Source organism: Salmo trutta, chromosome 31 (genome assembly GCF_901001165.1).
Source record: "Salmo trutta chromosome 31, fSalTru1.1, whole genome shotgun sequence".
Lineage (NCBI taxonomy): Eukaryota > Metazoa > Chordata > Actinopteri > Salmoniformes > Salmonidae > Salmo > Salmo trutta.
In genome coordinates this window covers 12,153,266-12,165,304 of record NC_042987.1, presented here as the reverse complement: position 1 = coordinate 12,165,304, position 12,039 = coordinate 12,153,266, and the positions used below count along the sequence as shown (strand labels likewise).

General features: G+C 42.1%; 1 protein-coding gene across 1 annotated transcript in view; it reads right to left on the bottom strand.

Annotated features, from left to right (window-relative positions):
* Window positions 1–12,039, bottom strand: part of LOC115169556 (NPC intracellular cholesterol transporter 1) — a 28,487-nt gene extending 16,448 nt beyond the window's left edge. Inside the window, exon 1 of the mRNA XM_029725282.1 lies at window positions 11,572–12,039. Within this exon, the coding sequence (XP_029581142.1) occupies window positions 11,572–11,649 (78 nt within the window). The 5' untranslated portion in view covers window positions 11,650–12,039. The remainder of the gene's footprint in view (window positions 1–11,571) is intronic.

The window sequence follows — 12,039 nt, the reverse complement described above, 5'->3', positions numbered from 1 at the left end:
TTAATTGCTTTAGAGTTGTTGATTCTAAGAAGGATCAGTCCAACTATTGTTTAATTCTGATTTATAAAGATTCTCATAGCTTTTAAAATTGTCATTAATTGTGTTGTTTCTAATTAACACATTTAGATCTTAATCTTTTATAATTATAACTGGTTTGGTGTGTATTCATTTTGTCAGGGCTATGGGATTAAAAGCACACCAAATTATACAGGGAACTGCTCTTCTCTGTCCTCTTTGTCTACAGTTGTAATGGTAAAATGTTTTTTTGTTTTAACGTATTTAATACATTTCGGGTCTACGTATAATTTCTAAGTATTATTCCGGAGAATGATCTAATATCACTATGTGAACCCAGTAAAATAACAAATAAAAATAAATATAAAGAAATAAACGGAACCTTTATTTAACTAGACAAGTCAGTTAAGAACAAATTCTTATTTACAATGACTGCCAACACCGGCCAAACCCGGACAACGCTGGGCCAATTGTGCGCCGCCCTAATGGAACTCCCAATCACAGCCTGTTGTGATACAGACTGGATTCGAACCAGCGTGTCTGTAGTGACGCCTCTAGCACTGAGATGCAGTGTCTTAGACCGCTGCACCACTCGGGAGCCCATAAATGGTTCAGAATTTTTTTATTTTTTTAAATACACTGCTAAAAAATAAAGGGAACACTAAAATAACACATCCTAGGATCTGAATGAATGAAATAATCTTATTAAATACTTTTTTCTTTACATAGTTGAATGTGCTGACAAATCACAAAAATAATACATGGAAATCCAATTTATCAACCTATGGAGGTCTGGATTTGGAGTCACACTCAAAATTAAAGTGGAAAACCACACTACAGGCTGATCCAACTTTGATGTAATGTCCTTAAAACAAGTCAAAATGAGGCTCAGTAGTGTGTGTGGCCTCCACGTGCCTGTATGACCTCCCTACAACGCCTGGGCATGCTCCTGATGAGGTGGCGGATGGTCTCCTGAGGGATCTCCTCCCAGACCTGGACTAAAGCATCCGCCAATTCCTGGACAGTCTGTGGTGCAACGTGGCGTTGGTGGATGGAGCGAGACATGATGTCCCAGATGTGCTCAATTGGATTCAGGTCTGGGGAACGGGCGGGCCAGTCCATAGCATCAATGCCTTCCTCTTGCAGGAACTGCTGACACACTCCAGCCACATGAGGTCTAGCATTGTCTTGCATTAGGAGGAACCCAGGGCCAACCGCACCAGCATATGATCTCACAAGGGGTCTGAGGATCTCATCTCGGTACCTAATGGCAGTCAGGCTACCTCTGGCGAGCACATGGAGGGCTGTGCGGCCCCCCCAAAGAAATGCCACCCCACACCATGACTGACCCACCGCCAAACCGGTCATGCTGGAGGATGTTGCAGGCAGCAGAACGTTCTCCACGGCGTCTCCAGACTCTGTCACGTCTGTCACATGTGCTCAGTGTGAACCTGCTTTCATCTGTGAAGAGCACAGGGCGCCAGTGGCGAATTTGCCAATCTTGGTGTTCTCTGGCAAATGCCAAACGTCCTGCACGGTGTTGGGCTGTAAGCACAACCCCCACCTGTGGACATCGGGCCCTCATGGAGTCTGTTTCTGACCGTTTGAGCAGACACATGCACATTTGTGGCCTGCTGGAGGTCATTATGCAGGGCTCTGGCAGTGCTCCTCCTGCTCCTCCTTGCACAAAGGCGGAGGTAGCGGTCCTGCTGCTGGGTTGTTGCCCTCCTACGGCTTCCTCCACGTCTCCTGATGTACTGGCCTGTCTCCTGGTAGCGCCTCCATGCTCTGGACACTACGCTGACAGACACAGCAAACCTTCTTGCCACAGCTCGCATTGATGTGCCATCCTGGATGAGCTGCACTACCTGAGCAACTTGTGTGGGTTGTAGACTCCGTCTCATGCTACCACTAGAGTGAAAGCACCGCCAGCATTCAAAAGTGACCAAAACATCAGCCAGGAAGCATAGGAACTGAGAAGTGGTCTGTGGTCACCACCTGCAGAACCACTCCTTTATTGGGGGTGTCTTGCTAATTGCCTGTAATTTCCACCTGTTGTCTATTCCATTTGCACAACAGCATGTGAAATTTATTGTCAATCAGTGTTGCTTCCTAAGTGGACAGTTTGATTTCATAGAAGTGTGATTGACTTGGAGTTACATTGCGTTGTTTAAGTGTTCCCTTTATTTTTAAGAAGTGTATTTTTTGAATTCATTCTTTAATAGCTTTTCTTAATTTGAGAAATAAAGTAGTCTTTTGTAGTTGGGAATAGTAAACTCCAGGTGTCCTGTACATTATTTGTAGAGATGACATCTCTCATCCTCTTTGAAGGTCCCTTGAATTTGCCTTTTTAATTGCTTTGATTTAGGTCGCCTGCTAAAATAATAGTTCCTGTCTGGATTTGATCTAATATAGCTTGAATTTTATCAACAACAAAAAACACCAGCTTTGCCCCTGGTGGGATATACAATGAAATCACTTTGTATTTTTCTCCATGTAAGCTACAAGTCAACATCAGAAAACTGCCTTCTTGGTCTGTGTGCTGGGATAAGGGAAATGTGTCTTCCACATTTACAGGGGTGGAAAAAGTACCCAATTGCCATACTTGAGTAAAGTATAGACACCGAAAGTTACTCAAGTAAAAGTGAAAGTCACCCAATATAAACTCAGCAAAAAAAGAAACCGCCCCAGACCATGACGGACCCTCCACGTCGATCCCTCTCCAGTGTACAGGCCTCGGTGTAACGCTCATTCCTTCCACGATAAACGCGAATCTGACCATCACCCCTGCTGAGACAAAACCGTGACTCGTCAGTGAAGAGCACTTTTTGCCAGTCCTGTCTAGTCCAGCCACGTTGGGTTTGTGCCCATAGGTGACGTTGTTGCCAGGTCCTCAGACTTACAACAGGCCTACAAGCCCTCAGTCCAGTCTCTCTCAGCCGATTGCGGACAGTCTGAGCACTGGAGGAGGGATTGTGTGTTCCTGGTGTAACTCAGGCAGTTGATGTTGCCATCCTGTACCTGTCCCGCAGGTGTGATGTTCGGATGTACCGATCCTGTGCAGGTGTTGTTACACGTGGTCTGCCACTGCGAGGACAATCAGCTGTCCGTCCTGTCTCCCTGTAGCGCTGTCTTAGGCGTCTCACAGTACAGACATTGCAATTTATTGCCCTGGCCAAATCTGCAGTCCTCATTCCTCGCAGGATGCCTAAGGCACGTTCACACAGATGAGCAGAGACCCTGGGCATCTTTCTTTTGGTGTTTTTCAGAGTCAGTAGAAAGGCCTCTTTAGTGTCCTAAGTTTTCATAATTGTGACCTTAATTGCCTCCCGTCTGTAAGCTGTTAGTGTCTTAACGACCGTTCCACGGGTGCATGTTCATTAATTGTTAATGGTTCATTGAACAAGCATGGGAAACAGTGTTTAAACCCTTTACAATGAAGGATTTGGATTTTTACGAATTATCTTCGAAAGACAGGGTCCTGAAAAAGGGACTTTCTTTTTTTGTTTACTGAATTGCTAAAATATACTTAAGTATAAAAAGTTAAAGTATAAATCATTTAAAATTCCTTATATTAAGTAAAGCAGACGGCACCATGATCTTGTTTTTAAAATGTACGGATAGACAGGGGAACACACCAATACTCAGAAATTATTTACAAAATATCATGTGTTTAGTGAGACCGCCAGACCATAGGCAGTAGGGATGACCACGTGTTCTCTTGATAAGGGTGGGAATTTCACAATTTCTCTGTCCTGCTAAGCATTCAAAATGTAACGAGTACTTTGGGCTGAAGGGAAAATGTATAGAGTAAAAAGTACAATATTTTATTTGGGAATGTAGTGAAGTAAAAGTTGTCAAAAATATAAATAGTAAAGATGCCCCCCAAAATACTAAAGTAGTACTTCAAGTATTTTTACTTAAGTACTTTACACCACTGTGCATTTAACCCAATCCCTCTAAATCAGAGAGGTGCGGAGGGCTGCCTTAAAAATCGACATCCACGTCTTAGGCGGCCGGGGAACAGAGGGTTAACTGCCGTGCTCAGGGGAAGAACGACAGGTTTTTACCTTGTCAGCTCGGGGATTCGACCCAGCAACCTTCCGGTTACTGGCCCAACGCTCCTACCTGCCAAGCTGCCTGCCGCCGGGAAAAGGGCGTATTCTTAAACACCATAATGCTGCCACCACCATGCTTCACTGTAGGGACGGTGCCGGGTTTCCTCCAGAAATGACGCTTGGCATTCAGGCCAAAGAGTTCAATCTTGGTTTCATCAGACCAGAGAATCTTGTTTCTCATGGTCTGATAGTCTTTAGGTGCCTTTTGGTAAACTCCAAGCATGCTGTCATGGGCCTTTTACTGAGGAGTGGCTTCCGTCTGGCCACTCTACCATAAAAGTGGCCAGCCTGATTGGTGGAGTGCTACAGAGATGGTTGTCCTTCTGGAAGGTTCTCCCATCGCCACAGAGGAACTCCAGATCTCTGTCAGAGTGATCATAGGGTTCTTGGTCACCTCCCTGACCTGACCCTTCTCTCCCGATTGCTCATTTTGGCCGGGCAGCCAGCTCCAGGATTAGTCTTGGTGGTTCCAAACTTCTTCCATTTAAGAATGATGGAGGCCACTGTGTTCTTGGGGACCTTCAATGGTGGAATAAAAATGTTGGTACCCTTCTGCAGATCTGTGCCTCGACACAATCCTGTCTCGGAGCTCTACAGACAATTTCTTCGACCTCATGGCTTGGTTTTTGCAAAGACATGAACTGTCAACTGTGGGACCTTATCTAGACAAGCGTATGCCTTTCCAAATCATGTCCAACCAATTGAATTTACCACAGGTGGACTCCAATCAATTTGTAGAAACATCAAGGATCAATGGAAAAAGGAGACACCTGAGCTCAATTTCGAGTCTCACAGCAAAGGTTCTGAATACTCATGTAAATAAGGTATTTTTCTACTATATTTTTTTTAAATGTGCAAAATGTTCGAAAAACCTAGTTTTGCTTTGTCATTATGGGGTATTGTGTGTAGATTGCTGATTTTTACATCTATTTTAGAATAAGGCTGTAACATAAAAAAAAAGTCAAGGGGTCTGAATACTTTCCACAGGAACTGTATATACAGAAATAAAGCAGATCCTGCTTCTGTGTTTGTTTAATCGCCTACTGATTCCATGAGCACCAAGCCTCACGAAACCACGTCGGATAAACAACTTCACAACTTCGGCTGTTTTTAATCTTTGCTATGCTGTAATAAAGGCTTTATACTTTTTCCATAAGAACAGCCTCTCTGGTATTATTTATCATTTATTTACACTGTTCCAAGTTGTCAGAAAAATTATATTTATAATAACGCTGCTTTTTGTTGATCTCCTTAATATGATCATAACTATAATAAGTAATGTCATTATCATTAGTAGGCTTAGTATCGCAGCCTTGAATAACCACCATCCAGCTGTAGGCCTAAGAGCGCATCCTGTTTAGTCTTAATACCGTACCTTCCTTAGGCCTACATTTCAATAGTTATATAGGCTATATAGGCTACTTTTTTCCAATCAATCATTCATTCGTTCGTTCATGTCATCACACAGCATGAGTCAATGATTTTAGTTTTTAAAATGAAATAAAGCAACCCTTTCATACATTTGCATAAACGATACATAAACCGTTCTGTCTTTGCGACTGTCTTTGCTGTAATAAAGGCTTTACAAAAAAACGTTACAGACTCTGGTATGCTTATAATTTACTTAGTGTTGTTTAAAATGGTTCCAAACAGTCAGGAAAATTAGATTGTAAACTAACAGCACCTGTTTGGCACAAATCATATGCACACAGCGCTTAATCCTTACCTTCTTTTTCTTGATCTCCAGTATTTTTCACAACTAGTCAAATTTATTCCACAGATCTGACTTCCCCTTTACCTCCTGAGCAACCAGTAAACATTCCCCCGGTTCGAGTTTATTCGTCACGTCCTCTGCATCCATTTTTCTGTCACGTGTTAGGAGTTTATTATAACAATTTATTGATGTGATTATGATATGCTATAGATCAGCCCCTATTGGTCACGTGCGTGCAATGTATACATGTGGCAAGTAAAGAGAGCAAGGGTTGAAGGAGTCGGGCATGTTTTTCCTAAACAAATGAAGGATTTCGGTAACAGAACTTCTCAGTCAGAAATGGCTGTAATTATGTCGCCGCTTCAGCAACACAGACAGCATTATTGATGTTCTGTGGTAGTTGCTGCAGCAGGGAGGAGAGAGAGAGAGACAATGGGTGCTAGTCACACAGCCACTCGCTGTCCGGCACAATCAAATCAATTGCGATCGGACTCCCTCTAGTCATTTGTGTGCCTTAATTATTTCATCAAACAGTGCGATTAAAGCATCAGACAAGCTCAGTCTATATAGTTGATTTGATTAAAACACATAATTTGTGTCTATATGGAAAAATACACGTTTTAAAATTGAGCAAACGATTGGTCGAAAGAACATTAAGATTTTATTTTTGTCGGAGACAGCCCTAATTGTTGTATAGTTAAATCCTTCCTTCGCTCTCTCCCAAGCCAAACCCATCTCTCTCCGTTTTCTCCCCTTTAATCCCACCCAAGCTTGTCCCAACCTCCTATCTCCCTACCTCTCAGACACACTTACACCCGGACTTACTCATCCATTCCCGCCCAACATAAACTCTATGCAGTCACACACCCATTCTCTACCACCCTCCTACACATTCATATTCACCGTCCCACACACTTCCATTCATATACACAAACTCACACACCTGCATAAACACATCCATGGAACAGTTGACAGTATTTCCCCCTTTGAAATGTATTTTCAGTGTCCATGTAGCCCATTGGCATCAGCTACTTCTATCGTTACTTCATAGAGAAAAACAGTTAGTTGAACGTTCGTTTTGGACTGATGCCCAACCGAGCATTCTACTCAATGCATCGTCAATGAGTTCTGATGAAGATTTCATCAAAAGTGCATTAGAGTGGCTTGGAAATACAATGACATTCAAAAGGAGGCAAATAACTATACTGAACAAAAATGTAAAACGCAAACATCCAGCAATTTCTAAGATTTTACTGAGTTACAGTTCATATAAGGAAATCGGTCCATTTAAATTAATTAATTAGGCTCTAATCTATGGCTTTCACATGACTGGGCAGGGGTACAGCCATGGGTGGGCCTTGGAGGGCATAGGCAGACCCACTTGGCAGCCAGGCCCAGCCATATTTCTGTCTGCTTTATTACAGACAGAAATATTCCTCAGCACCAAAACTTGAGACATCTGTGGCATAGTGTCGTGTGACAAAACTGCATGTTTTAAAGCGGCCTTTTATTGTCCCCAGCACAAGGTGCACCTGTGCAATGATCATGCCGTTTAATCATCTTTTTGATATGCCACACGGCAGCAAAGGAGAAATGCCCACTAACAGCGATATAAACACATTTGTGCACAAAATTTGAGAGAAATAAGCTTTTTGTGTGTATGGAATATTTCATGGATTTTTTTCTTCAGCTCATGAAACCAACACTTTACATGCATGTTCAGTGTAGTAGGAAAACTTTTGTCATCATTTTGAATTGCTAGCTAATTTTGACGAACTTTGCTAGCTAACGACAACATTGCCATCTGTCTAAAATAAATTTGACGACACGATAATGCTGCCAAAGTTGTTTTTTACTGAATATTTGACTACTTTAGCAATGCCATCGTACTTCCAGGCACTATAGTGTAATTTAGATGAAACAGTAGTTTGCCTCCGTCCAGAATGACTGGGTTTATCACCACTTTAGGGCACCACTACGGCGCCGCCGGTAGAGGGCGGCTTGAGAACGTTCATAACAAATGGCATGACGCAACCGAGTGACCGGAGGTGCAACCTATGAATAGATTGTATTGGGGATAGGGGGAAAGGATATTGTCTCAATTTACAATAAGCTGGTGTTAGGCATCACTGTATATAGCCTAGTGCACTCAGTTTTTTCCTACTTGGTCCTCTTCTCAGAGCAAAAAAAATACTAAAGTAAGTGCCCATTAAGTGGCAAATAAAGTAAAAGGTTAACTGGAAAAGGGTTGACGATTTCATCTTAAAATCAGACATAAATCCCCTTGTGACAGAGAGAATGGAAGCTTGTTGTGTGCAACAGGTAGTGGCAATTCAATTCATCGTTAAAACATTTCTAGCCCGTCTATCTAGTATGAGGTGTTGTGCTCGACCTGGTCAGTTTTCCACCACAAAACACCAGAAAATTGCCAAAAATAGTACAAACCACAGTTGGGTGACCTGCTACTGTCCTCTCTTCCACTGACATACTGTTATGTTCCAACTGTTTTCTTTCTCTTTCTGTTGTCTGATCCTCAAAGGTGAGAGTGTGAAAACATTCTGGACAACCCCCTCCCTCTGAGTATCGACCGACACCAGACATCCACGGACGTTGAAAAATAGTTTCAATTTTGGTCAGTCCGCCCTGGCCTTGATTTCAATGTCCACGGACGTTAGCACAAACATAGATGTCCATGATTGGTAAGTGGTTCTGATTTGCCCCTATCGTAGACATTGATGTTTCACAAGTTTGGACAGTACAGTACAGTGAAGCAGAGTAGAGTACAATACAGTCAAAAGTAGAGTATAGTTTAGTACAGTACACTAGAGTAGAGTACAGTATAATGTACTGTAGTTCAATAACCAAAAGAGATGTTTTCTAACTCAAGGTATCATGTCATAGCTGACACCTGATTACTTTGAGCAGATATTTAACAGAGTTTTTAGAAAACATGGTCACATAAAAAAAAACTGATTTCACTGTAATTCCAAGTCATAGACTGTTCTCTACTACCGCACGGCAAGAGGTATCAGAGCGCCAAGCCATAAAACAGCTAAACAATTAATCAAATGGCCACCCGGACTATTTGCATTAAACAACCCCCCCCCCCTTTGTTTTTAAACTGATGCTACTCGCTGTTTATCTATGCATAGTCACTTCACCCCTACCTACATGTACAAATGACCTCAAATAACCTGTACCCCCGCACATTGACTCGGTACCGGTACCCCCTGTATATAGCCTCGTTATTGTGTTATTTTTTAAATTACTTTAGTTTATTTAATAAATATTTTCTTACAAGTGCTTGTCAGTAAGCATTTCACGGTAAATGTCTACACCTGTTGTATTCAGCGCATGTGACAAATAACATTTGAATTCTGTTAACGAACTGCACAGCTCCAGTAAATGTGTTTTTGTTAAATGTTCTGTGTCAATTGTTCAAAGTAGTCATTGTGCATATAGTTGTAAACTTTGAAATCAATGGTTTTTGTTTGGCATACATTATGGGCAGTGGAGGCTGGTGGGAGGAGCTATAGGAGGATTGGTTTACTGTAATGGAATAAATGGAACGGTATCAAACCTATGGAAACCACGTTTCTCTGCATTCCATTTATTCCATTCCAGCCATTACAATGAGCCCGTCCTCCTATACCTCCCACCAACCTCATTTGATTTTAAGGTGAAAATCAGACTCAGCAGAATTATGTTTCTGTGGAATTGCCCTACTGTGTAAATGTCAAAGAGTATCACAGAGGCACTCTATGCTTTTGTTCAATGCTAAAGACAGCTGAAACCCAAATGATGTTCTTGTTAAATTAAAGCGCAAGTGAGCCGACACATTCTGCACCTTTGGGTTAATTTGACTTTTTTCTCTATACCAGATCTGAATGTAATATTAGTCTACTATGCACCTCGAGAGAACCCCTGCGTTTCAGGTCCCAAAATACAACCTTAACTTCTGGCAATCACGTGATGTGGTCTCTCTTGCTAATTTCATTTACTATTTTGATGGTTGACTTCCTAGCACACATTTCTCTCTCTGTTGTACTGACTGATAATGCACAGTACACTATGTTCCCTTTGGTGCCCTGTTCTTTTGAATGTTGTTGTCTCACCTGAATGAGACTTGGTTGGTTCCCTAATTGTCACTGTCAGGGGGTTTCAAGTAACATGAACTCTTAAGACAAACCAGACTGAACTTACTACGTCTAAACTACTGTCAAATGACTTCCAACATGCATCATAACTTATTGCACATGCTTTTGAAGTGGGGTGTGTTTGAGGCCTTTAACCCACGTATTTTCTGCCTTTTCTGTGACCAGACCTTAGCCGTTCTCCTTCTAGCCTATGTCTGTTCTGACACACAGGCCTTGTGTTTCAACGTGGGATGAAGTTGAAGGCCCCCGCCATCCACCACAAACCACTTAATCAGTTGCCTCTGACGAGGATGGCCAGACACTTAGACTGAGTAATGTCATTCAAATGTCTGATTGAAAGGGGAAATTCAGAAGAGAAACTCTAGTTCTTTCCTTGAGGATACAGTTCTCCAATTACAGTAGTTTTCACTATTGCTACCCCATAAAACACTGTTTCCACATCTTAAAATTAATTGCCCTTTTGCTGCATGAGTTGTCTATGGGACATTATTTGACTGTAGGAATGAGGAGTCCTGGGGTGTATTCATTAAGCCGATTCTGTAGTAAAACGTTTTTGCGGCAGACACAGTTTACTCCAAATGGAAAACGTTTTGCAACGAAAACAAGAGTTTCTTTTGGACAAATGTAGGTAGGTTCCTCCCGTTATTTCCGTGTTGTTCTTCCTAGAGTAAACCGTAAAAGGTTTCCGTTGCAAAATATTTAACAGACCAAACATTTTGCAACGGAATCCGACTAATGAATACAGCCCTAGTTTATCTTGGGGATGCAAATTAATCCGCGAGTACAAAGACAGCAATTGTCCATTTTGACAATGGGCTATTGAATACCATTCCACGACACCAAATATGTTCAACACAATGCAAACAATTGCTTTGGGTTGGGTTTATTTTAGTGTGGATTGTATTTTCTTTTGCAATAAAAGTTGTTTATTGGAGCAGGAGATAAGAGGATGCATATCTGTGGCTTTAAAGATCTTGTCTCACTTCTCGAGTCCGAATATTTTACATGTAAGCCCATATCACGCAAATATTAGATTGGTGAAAAACGTGGCCATTTCCTTTATCTTGTTGCATTTGTTGAATGAGTTTCGTCTAGCTACATGATAATCGCGTGACAGTGACGCAAAAATATTTCGCAATGTATGGGTTAGATTAGATGGCTAGAACTAGCTGTTTGCGTCCTAGCTAGTTCGTTAAACGATGTATCACCATACAAGATCATTTAGTTAGCTAGCAATCGCCTGCCGACACGGAGCTCACATTGGCTGAACTGGCTGCTTGCACAATTTGTAGCTATAGTACTCTAGCTGGCCAAATGATGCTGGTTGATAGATGCTAGCTAACACTACCTACCAAGCCAACTTTACGCTGAACAAACACTACCAGGACCGGCTAAAAGTGAACAGGCCTTGTTTTGCTTTTTGACAATGATTTAGCTCGCTTGACACACTTTAGTTACCTACCGGTGATTGACAGCAAGATAAATATAGATACACAATAAGAAGAGATTAGCTACTTAGCTAAAAGTCTCCCGTCCAGAAAGCTATTTAACACGTAGGTTGACTTACCCATTTATAATGTCCCTCTGTCAAAATGATGAAGATGTAAAACAAAAAGAAAAAGCTTCTTCCTGATAAGAGCCCCATCCTCTACTCAAAAAGACTTCAGAGTTTTCCTGTTACTCCTCTGACTTGTTCATTACGGCATTGGTGACTGGAGAACAACCGTTTGGCACATTGCTGCCACAGCCAGGATTGGATAGTGCGGACACACGCTAGTAACATTGTGCAACGTTTTCTTGTTTGATCACAGCCTGCAACTGCATCCCGCAATTCAGGGCGTCCCACTCGAGCATCCCATTGGTTCCTTCATGGGGAGGCTGCGGCGACACTGTGTGCTAGTTAGCTAGCAAATGGTTTCGCCCCAGCCTCCCACCTGCTGTGTATCTTAATCATCTTTAGGACTAGCTGGCTAAATTAGCACATAGCGTCCTTCTCTCCCACCTTCTGAACACCTGCCGTCGTTAACAGAACACA